The following is a 13,326-nucleotide window of genomic DNA, read 5'->3' on the forward strand; positions in this document are numbered from 1 at the left end:
GACAAATCAAATTATGTCAAATATCAGCTCAAACTACAGAGAGCATGTTGAAAATGAGCTTCAATAATGTCAGCAATGAAGCCTAATGACAGACATAACACACAAACAGAGCAGAGAGAGGGAAAACAGTTATCAAAAGGTGTGAGTTGTGTACATTAAAAGGCAGAAGTGAAATTTAGTGAACTTGCTCTTGAATGAATAGCAATATGGAACATAAAAAAGTGCTTAAATTAATTTTTTTCTAAAGTTGCAAACATGTCACCCACTGGGTCAGTGTTTGTACTCCTGCTGTCCTAAACCTCACAGATTACCGGCCATGCTGAGAGGATCTGAACTGTTTTATAGGCTGAAAATATTGGCACTGTAAAAGCATCCTAGTGAGGCAAGCAGCTGTGTTGGCCGTATTGTGTATCGATCCAACTTGCGCTGTGATGGCTGCACTAAATCAGATTTATATTGTAAACAAAGACTCTTAGTATGAGATGTGAATTAGCAGGTAAATGTTATCCATCAAAGGAAATAATATTTTGTGCAGCGCGATGCAGTATTGGTATTTCAGAGATTTATCTGACCAGATAGCAGAGGCAGAATCTTTTCTCCTCTGGGCTCACTGCAGGCTCTGCTCACCAGAACCTTTAACTATATGGACACGTGCATGGATTCAGACAGCGGGTCACAGTCGGAACTGCAAATGCGCGTTATTATTAACCCTAACCCTAAAATTTAATTAGTTTATCTGATAGGTTTAATTGTGATAAAAAAAGGAAAAATGTAAGAAATCATTAAGAGGGAGAACAATTGTTCAAAGAGAGCCCCAATCTTTGAAATCTACCCTGATATTCACACTCTGCAGGTCTCTTTCAAAAACATGGATGCAGATAATAAAGGAACCCCACGATGATCTGTCCTCATCAGATTAGAAGATGACACGGCATAACAGTGAACATTGTCAGATAATCCTCAAACATATTGTGCAGATAATTAGAGTTCAGTCTCATTTATTAAAAAAAATATTCCTACACCACCAAGCAGTCAGTTGAGAAAGAGAGAGACTATGACTAAGGAGTAACTTCCACGACTGCAAGGTTTATATTGTCTTCTACAGAATATTTCAATCACATCTATGGTAAAGGGGTAAAACCTCTGCTTCCTAAGAATTAAAGTGCTTATTTTTCTGCATCAAATAACTGACATGTTCTGGGGCCTGAACATCTACAGTGACTGAATCAGAAAATGATTCAGACAACATAATGTATCTCTATGATGCTGTTGTGTTTCTAATCTTTACAACCTCCAAACATCAAGTTTGCTGCAGCCCTCTAGGTTTACTTCTCTTAAAGACTTGCTCTATCAACTCATTTTATGTTTTCATGTCAAATATAAACAAGATATCTAATGAATCTACAAATTTTCTAAAGATTACCTTGTTTTTATCCTGTATCCTAGATTTTTAAAAAATGTAGTCAGTTTACTATGCTAAAGTGTTTGTATATATTTGACTTTTTGCACGGGAGTTGCAATAGAAATTTTGTTGAATCCTGTTCAATGACAATGACTATCTATCATTTTTTCTGCAGAATTAAGAACTGAATTCTTTCTTAAAGAAATCAAATAAAAACAGTTAAATTCCACCCAGATATTTTTTTTCTCCATGGATTCATTGATAATGTTGTTTACCGTTTTGTATGGAAAGCAATTCTGGTCCAGGGCTCAACTGTTAGTTTATCTCTTTGATAAAGCCATTAAAACTGTGAAATGTATACTTTGTTTTCCATATAAGGTACTCCATGCCCAGAACATCCGGTTTGTTTGAGGAGGTGTGAATGTGAGATTGAACTCTGGTCCACCTAAAAGCCATTTGGTTGAAGTGAACTTTGACTCTTCTGACTGGAGATGGCTCCAAAATTGGGAGGTGGACTATAGCGCAGGGCATTCTGGGTAAATACAAACAAAACAACTGCATGAGTGTAACGTTAGCTGTACAAATGAGCTGGGGTGTTTTACCAAAGGCAGAAGAGAAACTGCTCAAATCTGATGCCGCTCCATCGTTGTTTACATTTCATGAAGGAGGAAGTTGCTTTCAGTGTCGTCTTCAGAGGTTTTCGTGCCATTTCCTTTCATGGTGCAGTGCAAGGCACTGTGCTTTTTATGACTGTAAAATGCCACAAAAAAGTCATGGATATTAATTATTAGAAAATGCTGACATTTTCAGCTGTCTTGCGAGATCTGGAGAAAAAAAAGATGAGCTGCCCAGGTCTTCATTCTGAAAAATAATCTACCTGAAAAACCTGCAAAATGAATGAAACACACATTCATGAACGGAAACCAGACCTCCCACCACCGAAACCACCTGCACGTTTCCTGTTTTTTTTTCCATGTATTTAATTTATTCTTAAAATATTTCATGATAAAAAATGTATTTATATGACTATGTTTGCAGTGCTTCCTTTCGGTACCGTTCCTCTCTGCTTCCTTCATTGTCCGGATTGCCAACGGAGAGAGGCTGGATTTGTGCGAACGAACACAAGCACCAAAATAAATTAAGAGATCAAAACCCGTTGAGGGGGAAATGAATCAGTATTCCACATCGTGTACAATACAATATCATAGCAAATTAGCAGATTTCAATGGCGTCCACTCACTACCATAGATTTACAATGTTCTGTTGGCTGCACATCAGTCCTCAAGAAATTGTGTCGCTCTCCTGTTTTTTTTTTCTTTTCTTGTCGTTAATGGTTCTAATAAGACTGTGACTTTAGATGACCATGAAAAGAAAGCAGCTACCGAGGTGTGAACAGAAAACCATAGACTACGAGCCAGCAGTAATGAGAACAGCGTTTGTTCACGTTCTACTAAACTGCCATTGTGACCACATTTAAGTCCAATAAGCTTCTCTACAAAGGTACAACATATAAAATTGTTAAATATATAACTTTTTAAGGGCCTTTCAAAATACATTTAATGGCAATTCTTTGCTCTTCCCGTTCCGACTTGACGGCATCCGTCCGTACCCTCCCGTAGACGTGTAGCATTTCCTTCGACATGATTCTGTCCGAAAACCATAGCTACTGAAAAATCACAAATCAGATTTTTGTTTTTTTTTTTCGTTGTTGTTGATACATAGTTATACGTATGCAGTACCTATAGTTCCAGTTCCAAAATACAAGTTGTGGGCTTCAGTCTGAAGAAAAGAGAAAAAGTCCAGAAGGTTTCAAAAGGACTCCATTGATTCGATTGTTCGCGTAGAGAGATTGTGTAGCAACCCCTCCACCCCCAAAGAGGAATACGTTTATTTTGCCACCTCTTGTTCTAATATTTGTTGTGGTTTTGCTCTTTGGTCTATAAAAATAAAGGAGTTTGACTCCAGCAGAAGGCCTATTCACAGCAGAGAGCGCACAGTTTGGTTTTTACGGCCTCGTCAAGTGGTCTGAAGCAACAGGGTTCGGTCTGTAATGATCCCAGCTGTGCTCTGGAAACTCCAGCACTACAGAAAGACTTGGAGAGGTGGCGATGGTGTTTGGTGGTGGGGGAATCCCTTTTTTTGTTTTTCTTTTGTTCTGAAAATGCAGCGAGCAGCTCCTTAAAAATTGGACTTCCAATGACAAAAAAAAAACAAAAAGCATTTTAAGGTGTCCGGTCCTCTGCGGCGTAATAAAAGTTTTTCATCAAACAGGCAGATGCATTGACGAGGAGGAAGGCGCTGACCCGGTGACAGACGGCGTGAGGGAGCGGTCGGCGACGCGGAGGTGTGAGTCACAGGAGGTGGGAAGTGTTTTAATAGTGAGTTTGTCCGAAACCCCTCAGGAGCACAAACTCCCACCGTCGGTCACTCCCATGTTTGGCACCTCTGGTTGTGTTATGACACCTGAAAACACACAGGAGACAAATAAATTAGGTTTTTCACCTCACAAAAGAAATATCTCTAAGCATTTATGTGGCAACTTATTTGCATTTTCAATTTTACTGCGTGTTTGTATTAACAACTCTACAGGGATGCGCCACTATCTTTCTGTTTGCATTGTTAAACACGAAACGTTTCTCGTTCTATATGGCAGCAGGTGGTTCTTCTCACTTTATAGTTTCAAATATGTCAGTTTGTAATAGGAGACAAGAAACAAAGCAAGTAGGCCTCAATAGTGCCCAGCAAAGAAATTCATACCTTTTCAACACTTGAAACTTCAAAAGTCAGAGGTTTGTAACAAACACCTCACACATCACCCTGAAAACACCGTTACCGTTGTGGTCTATGATGGTCAAACTTTGATTTTCTTCAGCACAGATAGCTGTGGAGTAACTTTTGAGAAGCTGCAAAGGTTTACAGGGAGAATTCGTTGAAAGAGCAACTACTATTAAATCTGACTTTTGTAATGCAATATGAAGCCACTTTGCCACAAGACATGTCGGCCAAACCTGCAAAACAAGGCGCTCAGACCAGACGGAACCAACCTGCCCTCTGGCAGAAAACTAACACTACTCCTCGCCCTGACCGCACCATCTCCACGGTGACACATGATGTTAGGATGCTCATTTTTGGGAGTGAAAATAACAGTTGAAACCAGACAAAGATTTTTTTTCCTCACTGACTGAAACACCTAACACCAAATCAAACCCCCTTAAATCAGATCAAACTTTTCTTGATTTAGTTTAGTTAAAATTACAAAAAATATTTCTATTTGCTACGTGCTGCAAAACTTTGCAAGAACAAAAGTCTACATATATTTGGATAACTGCATTTTATAACTTGGCTCAATTTGGTGTGATTTAAGTTCAGAAAGTGAGAAAAAAACATGTTTGTCTTTTTATTCAGTGTATGTAAATATCTGTTTCCAACTGTAATAAGTTTGTATAGCGCTTCTTTAAGCAAAAAGGTAGTTCAAAGTGCTTAGATGAAGGCTGCAAAAGACTTATGACAGAGCTACATTGTCTGTATGCTAGGTTAAGCTATGGGTTGTTATCCTTAGCCTATTAATTATTCTGTTTACAAAACAAAATGCTGCCATTTGTATTTTCTTCCAGCAAACCTGTTGCCAGTCTGACTCATGATCCATCATCTGATCTGTTAGTGTTGTGTGGAAACAGATGGTGTTGGAGTCAACACAGGATTTCCGAAAGGCCTAATGGATATCCGTTTAGGACTTACAGTTCTCCTTTCCACACTCTTGAGTACAAATTACTGAAAAAATGGCTCACGACACAGTGAGTAAATAATTCAATTTCTTTTTGACAATAGCAGACTGTATATTAGTCAGTTTTTAAAATATTATCAGAACTTTATAAAGACAATAAATCAAAATTTGTATCAGAAATTGTTCACATTACAGGTATTAGAGTGATATGAACAAGTTCTGGTACAACTAGACTAAATGGTGAGGCATGGTTACTTTTTGTGGGATGAGACAAAATGGCAACATCTAGAAACACAGGATGTTTTGAGATTATTGTGTCAATTGCCATCCAACTTACTGACATTTCATACCGGCCTAATGGAGATGTTGTGAAACTTTGATACTCGCCTACAAAGAGACATGCGTCACATTTTGCTCTTTCTAAAACTTTATATTTAAACTACAAACAAAGATTTTAAATTCTTAAATGGCAAAAACTAGAGAATCAAAATTATGCTCAATGTTACCCATCAAGTTGGAAAAAAATGGGAAGATTGGTTTCAGATGGTTTGTTTATACGTCTGAAATGTTTGGAATGAAATGACAATGCTATGGAAGCAGAGAGCAGACGTTCGCCGCCTATGCTTTTTCTCGAGGTAACGTCTTAATTTTCCGTTTTCTCGAAATAAGTTAATTTCCCAATGGGTTTCTCAAGGGAGGCTAATTTCTCGAGATAACGAGTTGATTTCCCGATGGTTTTGTCAAGATGAGTTAATCTCAAAAATCCAAATGTTTCCTCAAGATTAGCTGGTCATAGTGACAAAACCATCAGGAAATTAACTCATCTCAATAAAGATGAGTATATGTATGCGGGAAACGTACGCTCTCGGCTTCCGTACAATGCATGAGCATGAAGATATTGGAATTATTTTAAACATTTCCCGATGGTTTTGTCAAATTAATCTCGAGAATCCACGAGAAGAGAGAAAGCTCTACTCTTACCTATCAATTTAGGCTAGTTTTAAGAAATGTCCTTCTAAGGAAAATTTAAAGTAAAGACTATTGAAACAATATAACATTTTCAAAATCAACTGCATTTTACATTTACTTGTGAAAAGAATGTGGCAAAATAAAATGTAAATCTACAAAATAGGGGCTGTTTTTACATAAAGGTAATTTCCCCTTTATGTCTCAAAGGACTGCAGTCAGGTGAATGAAAGGAAAAAGCAAGACAGTTTTAAACTTGCAAACAGCTTGCTGCAGTCTTTCATCATTTATATAAATGCCATATTGTTTTTTTTTTCCTCCAACACTTATCTAGAAAACAAAAAGGTTTCTTTTGTTCCATGAAAATCACATTTAGCCATTGTTCCTGTGCAAATGAGGACGTTAATTACAGCCCTCTGATTGCACTGTAAGAGTGTTTTCCAAATCAAATATTTAGACATATTTAGTGAGTGTAAGCTAATAAAAGCAGTTAGTAACAGTGCAGAGACCGTGCGAAAAACATAATTTACAACAGAGAGCTTCTTCCAGCAGCCTCCTCACCATCTGGCCACTGCCAGTCACACAGTTAACTTGATAGAGGTACCGATGCCTTCCAGGAGCGCTGCAGAGCCACTGAAGCCTAATTCATAATAATAAACTCTTGACGATTTCACAGGGTGCAATTTGCCATGAAAGAGGCAGGTGTTGGATAGAGTACTATCATGTATCACAGATGACAATGTCTTATGCTTTGGGAATATTAAACATCCCGCTGACTCTCGGTTTATTGGAGATAATGTCATGGTTTTGTTGGACCTGGACATCAAATGAGCCAAATCATTAAAGGTAAAAGCAAAGTCATGACAGCAAACTGCTTGGCCAGGCAAGTATTGGATGCCACAGTGTTCGTCTTTCAGAGCTTCCTAGTGGGCATGATGACATTTAAATTACACAAATGAAGGAGAAAAAAAAGGCTGAATTACTGCAGATGTTAGAGAGAAGAAATGCAAGACTAGCTGCATAGTAAGTTTTCTATGATTTCTTCTTTTTTTTGTTCACATACACACTGTCGTAAATAGTTTACTGTTATTATCATACCCAAATCTCATTTTAGGAAAATGTAGGCGCGCTATTAAAAGCAAGTGCAAAATTTATACAAAATTAAAAGCAAAATAAAATTTTATAATTGCAAAAAAAGATCCCTGAAGTAAGATTTACTGGAGGTTCATCAGATATGTTAATTTTAAAAAAATTATTATTAGAAGAACCCTAACCCTCAAAGATCAGCAGACCAAATGGCCCTAAAGGTATGTCCTTGAATTTGTAAGAGAAAATATATATATATACAGTACAGACCAAAAGTTTGGACACACCTTCTAATTCAATGGGTTTTCTTTATTTTCATGAAAATAAGGCAAGAAATCCCACTTATTAACCTGACAGGGCAGGTTGACCTATGAAGTGAAAACCATTTCAGGTGACTACCTCTTGCAGCTCATTGAGAAAATGCAGAGTGTGTGCAAAGCAGTAATCACAGCAAAAGGTTGCTACTTTGAAGAAACTAGAATATAAGGGCTATTTTCAGTTGTTTTACATTTTTTTGTTTAGTGCATATTTTCACATGTGTTATTCATAGTTTTGATGCCTTCAGTGTGAATCTACAATGTCAATAGTCATGAAAATAAAGGAAACTCATTGAATTAAAAGGTGTGTCCAAACTTTTGGTCTGTACTGTATATATATATATATATATATATATATATATATATATATATATATAACCTACATCAAATAATTTTCTATCTACATCTACAGGACCTAAGAGTCCACGGATTTTTTCAATCCAATCAGAATTGACAAAACAGCAATATCTAGGTGTGTAAGTCAAATTGACCCGACTCAAACAGAAACACCCTGGGAAAAAGCAACTTCATTCATCCATGTGGCAGTAAATGAAACTGTTAATTCAGATTCATAACTGCTGGAGGATTCTTTAGGGAATATGACAAACAAAATTCATCTGTGTTAACATGGAATTTTCTCTTGTTCTCTTGTTGCGGAGAGGCCAAACAATTCACTCGATTCGTATCAATACTTGTCTGGGAGGATTAGTTCGATGACGAGGAAGACATTCGATTTCAGTTATGTTACTTAGAGATTCTTTTCTCTGGGGTTTTGACTGATACATGGAAATGTGCATACCTTAAAGTATTGCATCCGCAGTTGTTCTGAGTGAATATGTTTGCAAGCGGATGAAAAATGGACCCGACAACATAGATGTTGACGGGAGTTCTAGGAGTGAAAATGTGCAAATATGGCAGTTCCGGGTTGACATTTTCTGTGTGAACTCTTCCTGACTCCCTTTCAAAATATCACTGTGCCGAGACCCACGGTGAACGTGTGAATGGACACACTTCAAAGACAACAAATCTACATCGGCTCTCCAAAGTATTCATTCTTGTTCCGACGTGAATAATGCAACAGCCGAATGACAAAATGATTTTGTACAATCTTTACAGTTGGACAAATCTGACCTTGCTTTTTGCATCACCTCGTATTGCTTCGTGTGAATCCCTCCTTGTTTTATATCCCAAGTCTTTTTGCACTGAAGCGCATTCTCTGTCTTGCTCACACAACAGTTTTCCGGATGAATATTCATAAGAGAACAAGTAAGTTAGGAACGATCCACAGGTTAATAAGGGACAGGAAATTGCTCGTTACATGCTGTGATGTTGGGATAATGCCTGAAGCAGATGCCGAGATCAAAATCCATGAACATGTATGCATGAGCCTCCAGACGCCAGTCCCTGTCTCGCATTAGGTTGGGGGAGTTCAAAGCTATCGGGGGTGTTATGTCATTATCAGGCCTTTCATAGCGCATTTCCTCAGAACATCAAAGTAAACACATTTCACTATGTGCATTCGACAATAGGATCAGGACTCAATTCTCAGGAGGGAAACATTGGAGCAGATTTACTCCTGGTGGCATGCGACAGTCGCAACAGAATGGCACTGATTTGTTTAGGACACCAAATAACTTCTTGGAAATGTCAAACATATTTAAAAATATATATAATTTATTGAGTAAATTGAAGGGTCAGTAATTAATTGCATTTGAATCAAAAACGTCTTTAGAAATGTGAACTGTAGATGCTGACATTAGCAATGGGGGATATCTCAGTTTTAAATAACATTGTTTTGGTTATTTTATTGTATTTAATGTTCATCTTAAATTTTCATTAAAAGTAACTGTCAAAGGTCCTAGGATAAGGGGTTGCAAATTAGCTGTTGTTACAAACACTGATGTAGGCATCAGATTATCTTAATCTGAGTTACAGTCAACAAATCAACAGAATAAAGTTGTATTTTAAGCTTGAATACCTCCAGTGATAGTCCACATTTCTGTAAAACCTGCACACAACAAGCGTCTTTTCCACCATCCTATTAAATTGTGTTTTGTAGCAAAATTTAATGTCAGTGGGCTAAGAAGTGATTTACGGATGTACCAGAAACATGAAAATACAAAGGTTCCAGCTTGAACAGTTCTAAGTCAAAAAATAATAATTTACATCTTGCAATCTGTTTCACATTTTGGCTTGTTACAATGACAAATGTTATTGGGATTTTAGATATAAGACCAACTCAGGAGGTCCAACAGAAAATGCAAAAAGGAAGTAAAATGATGAATGAGTTTGTTTTTTTATTTGTTTTTTTTTTAAGCCCTTCTGAGTTAATACTTTGTAGAACTGTCTACTACTGCAAGGCTAAAATCTAAGAGTATGCCACTAACAACTTAGTAGAGTGAACATCAACTCGACACTGGATTTTATTTAGGGGTCTCAGATTGAAAGGGGTTCAGTGCAGGGTGCACATTTTAATATTTTATTTATGAAAATTGTCAAAAACCAAATTATTTCCCTTACATAAAATCCCAATAAAATACATAAAGTATGAAGTTAAAATGCAGAAAATCTTAACAGGTAGGAATACTTTTGCATGGTAGTGTAAACAGAGAGTGACGCTCTTTCCTGATACTCAATTAAAGGACCAAATGCTTCTATCCAGTCTGAGTAAACAGAGCTGTGCACTACAGCTGTAAGAGTCGACAACAGGAATCGAGCTCCGTGTCTAAATATAGTCTGGCATCTGCTGTGGACACACTCATCTGGACCGAAAAGCAGCAGGACCAAATCTTTGCTTTGAAAGCGAATCATAACACCGGCCATAAATGGCGACAGTATTGACTCAACAGGCGAGGCTGGCTTTCTCCGTGAGAGCGGCCATCTTTACGACTTCGGCCTCAACCCTTTTATTGTGCCGCATGTTAAATTTACAGCGCGGCTACTCTATTTCCCAGTCGCTTGTATTAATATCCCGGTCTGTCTGGCGCCCTGCGTTGTTTGTCAGCCTGATGCAACCTGTCGCAGCAAGGCAATTGTAAGGGAAAATATAAGGTCTGCCTATAATAGTTGGGGGGAGTGGGGATAGGGTTATTAGATTTGCTGCACACATGGATTTTCAGTGGCTAAACATACACAAGAGAAAATGAGGAAGCCAAACAAACAATCAAGCAAACACTGTTTGTATGCTTGATGTTGTACTTCTTTCCAAGCTTTTAGGATAAGGCTATAAACACATCCATATGAATAAAGTGCCTTGTAAATGTCTTCAAACACTGATCTCTATCATGTCTATAGAGAGGAAAAAATATACCTGCTTTGCAGATTATTTTTTTTATTTATTTTTACAATTTAAATTCTAAAACGTTCATGCAAGCAATTTCCTCCAGAGCTGCCGTAGCCCACTGAACAAAAAGCATCATGAAGACAAAGTAACACAGCAAACAGGCCAGGAATAAAGTGGTGGAGAAATTTAAAGCAAGATTTGGTAAGCTGTTCAATACATCAAACAGAGTTAGGTATACACCTGCTGCCATAAAAAGACAATAACTCAAATAATAGCGTGATAAATTAAAATGAGTGCGATAATTTTCAGTTGCATGCTAGTTTGTTTTCCCACCTGTAGGTGGCAGTATTTCTTACCTCTACTACACTGCTTCCTCAGTCTTAATTGAGGTCATGTTCAGGGTTTTCCCCGGAAAACCTGCTATGCCCTAATGGTGCTGGTGCAGTCCAACAGCAATCCACCATGTTTTTGTGTTAAAAGTTGCAAAAAATCAGAGGTTCATGAGCAGGCATCATAATTTGGAAATAATAGTGTGAGGCCAATAGGCCTCCCAAGGACGGCACAATTTGTGTCGAGTCCAATTCAATGAATCAACTACAAACCTAGCTTATTCAGTCTATACTGTCACTGGAGTAAAAAAATATAAAATAAAATAAAATAAGCAATGCTTATCCTTGCAAATATTTTTAAATTAGCTCAACAACTTCAGTGAATTTGATTGTAAAAGGGAAAAATAAAAATTACAAAATCCTGGAGGGACTAATTGATGTGAAAAGATATTCAGCATTATTCATTTTTAAGAAGAACTTATGGAATGCAGAGATTTATTTAGTAATATTTTACCAGGTTGTTAATGGGTTTTACTAATACATTCTGCCCCAATTTACCCTTGACAACATTCAATATCTTGATATGGTTCAAAATTAAAATGACTTCAACACCAGACGTTTATATGCAGAAATGTACAACCAATGCATCATTTTACTTTCACTTCACAATTTTTAATAATTGCAATGAACTAATTCTGCCTGGTCACTGATTTAAATGAGCTTTCTTTAAAATAAAAAACATAATGGTTTTAAAACAGGGTTTTTATTGTACCTTGCAGCGTCAAAGAAGCCCTTGGTGCTCTGCGATCAGGGTTAGGGTGGGGTTGTGGGAGGTGGTGGTGGTGGTGTTGGTTGGTGGGTTTTGGCTGTCTGTCAAGGGGTCATCAATGCTCTCCATAGTGCAAGAATGTCGAGGGGAACTCTTGTCGCGTCATAGAGCCTGAAGGAAGAGAGGAAGAGGGGAAGGGGGCGATGGTTATTTATTCTATTTTAGACAGTCTCATCCCCCATCAACACCACCACTACCAATTTATTTAGAAGGGAAACTGGAGCTTTTAATTTACAGGTTGTTCTGGGCTTGTGTTGGTGTAAGAATGCTAGTTAAGTCAAATAGTGCAGCTCTGGCATTGTTAAAATGTTGATATGCAGCATTGAAAAGGAAACTATTGTTATTCTTGAAATACCTATGGAGTTACTATAGAAAGATTAGAATTAGGGAAACTATGTTCTATGTTGTTCTGGTTTATCAGAGATTACCTCCAGAATTTGGGAGTAGAAAGTATAGAAAGTCAAGGATTTTTTTCCTCACATTAATCCAATAAAAGACACCAACAAGAGTCAATAACACATAGAGATGGACTGACATGATTGGTAAAAAAGTTTGTTTTTCTTTGTTAAAATTCTTTAAGTACAATAAAGTCCATAAAGAATGCAAAACACTCATGATCACAATGGGGTTTCCTGTCAGAGTACAGCACATAAAAAACTAGGGAATTATTTTATTATTGTATTTATGTCATTACAAATCTATGGAAAATCAATCAGGTGCCGCTCTCGCAAAAATGGAACCAACTCCCTGGAAACCTGAGATGTTCGGAAACTGCCAACTCACTTAAATCAAGAAAAAAAGCTTTTGGTTGTTTTTAAAGCAGTATTTTAATACAACATAATGCATAAATGTATTAATTTATTGCTCTTTTCATTTGTTGTTTGTTAATAGGATTTTTATTACCTCTATTTGAATTAAGCTGTGTATGGCTGGTGCAAGCCAAAGAAACACTGCTTGCCTTTCTTGAGCCATTATTCATTTTCAACCTCAGTAGAAACATAAAGGCTTTTAAATAGAGGTTAAATACAACATTTAGATAAATAGTTACATTTTAAGACCTTATGACAAAAACTGCAGCGCCGACATTCTGACATGTTGAATTATGTTTCAACTCTCAAAAGTTCTTTTCTCAACATAAACTCCACATCAATCGATGCTTGTAAAGTCACTTTCTTTTCATCCACCCTGATGTTGTTAAAGCGGTAGAGCAAAGCAATGTGGACACTTGGCTGAAACACAAAAGTGGACTTTTCCACTCGCTGCACAGAAGAAGCTTAAATTTAAGCTTACTTAGCAGATTATTCCCCCAGGCTCTTAGTTTGCTGATAAGAACTTTAAAAGATGGACTTTACCATGTCCCTTCCTCTTGCTTCACTCCCTGTTAACACCT

General features: G+C 37.3%; 1 protein-coding gene across 2 annotated transcripts in view; it reads right to left on the minus strand.

Annotated features, from left to right (window-relative positions):
- Nucleotides 1-2,366: 2,366 nt before the first annotated feature.
- tafa5a (TAFA chemokine like family member 5a) overlaps nucleotides 2,367-13,326 on the minus strand; it is a 175,397-nt gene continuing 164,437 nt past the window's right edge. For both annotated transcript variants that reach the window (XM_032589696.1, XM_032589697.1), the window contains exons 4-5: nucleotides 11,880-12,047; nucleotides 2,367-3,865 (exon numbers count right to left, since the gene is read on the minus strand). In XM_032589696.1, coding sequence (XP_032445587.1) covers nucleotides 12,039-12,047 — 9 coding nt within the window. In that variant the 3' untranslated portion in view covers nucleotides 2,367-3,865; nucleotides 11,880-12,038. The remainder of the gene's footprint in view (nucleotides 3,866-11,879; nucleotides 12,048-13,326) is intronic.

This window comes from Xiphophorus hellerii, chromosome 17, assembly GCF_003331165.1.
Source record: "Xiphophorus hellerii strain 12219 chromosome 17, Xiphophorus_hellerii-4.1, whole genome shotgun sequence".
Taxonomy (NCBI): domain Eukaryota; kingdom Metazoa; phylum Chordata; class Actinopteri; order Cyprinodontiformes; family Poeciliidae; genus Xiphophorus; species Xiphophorus hellerii.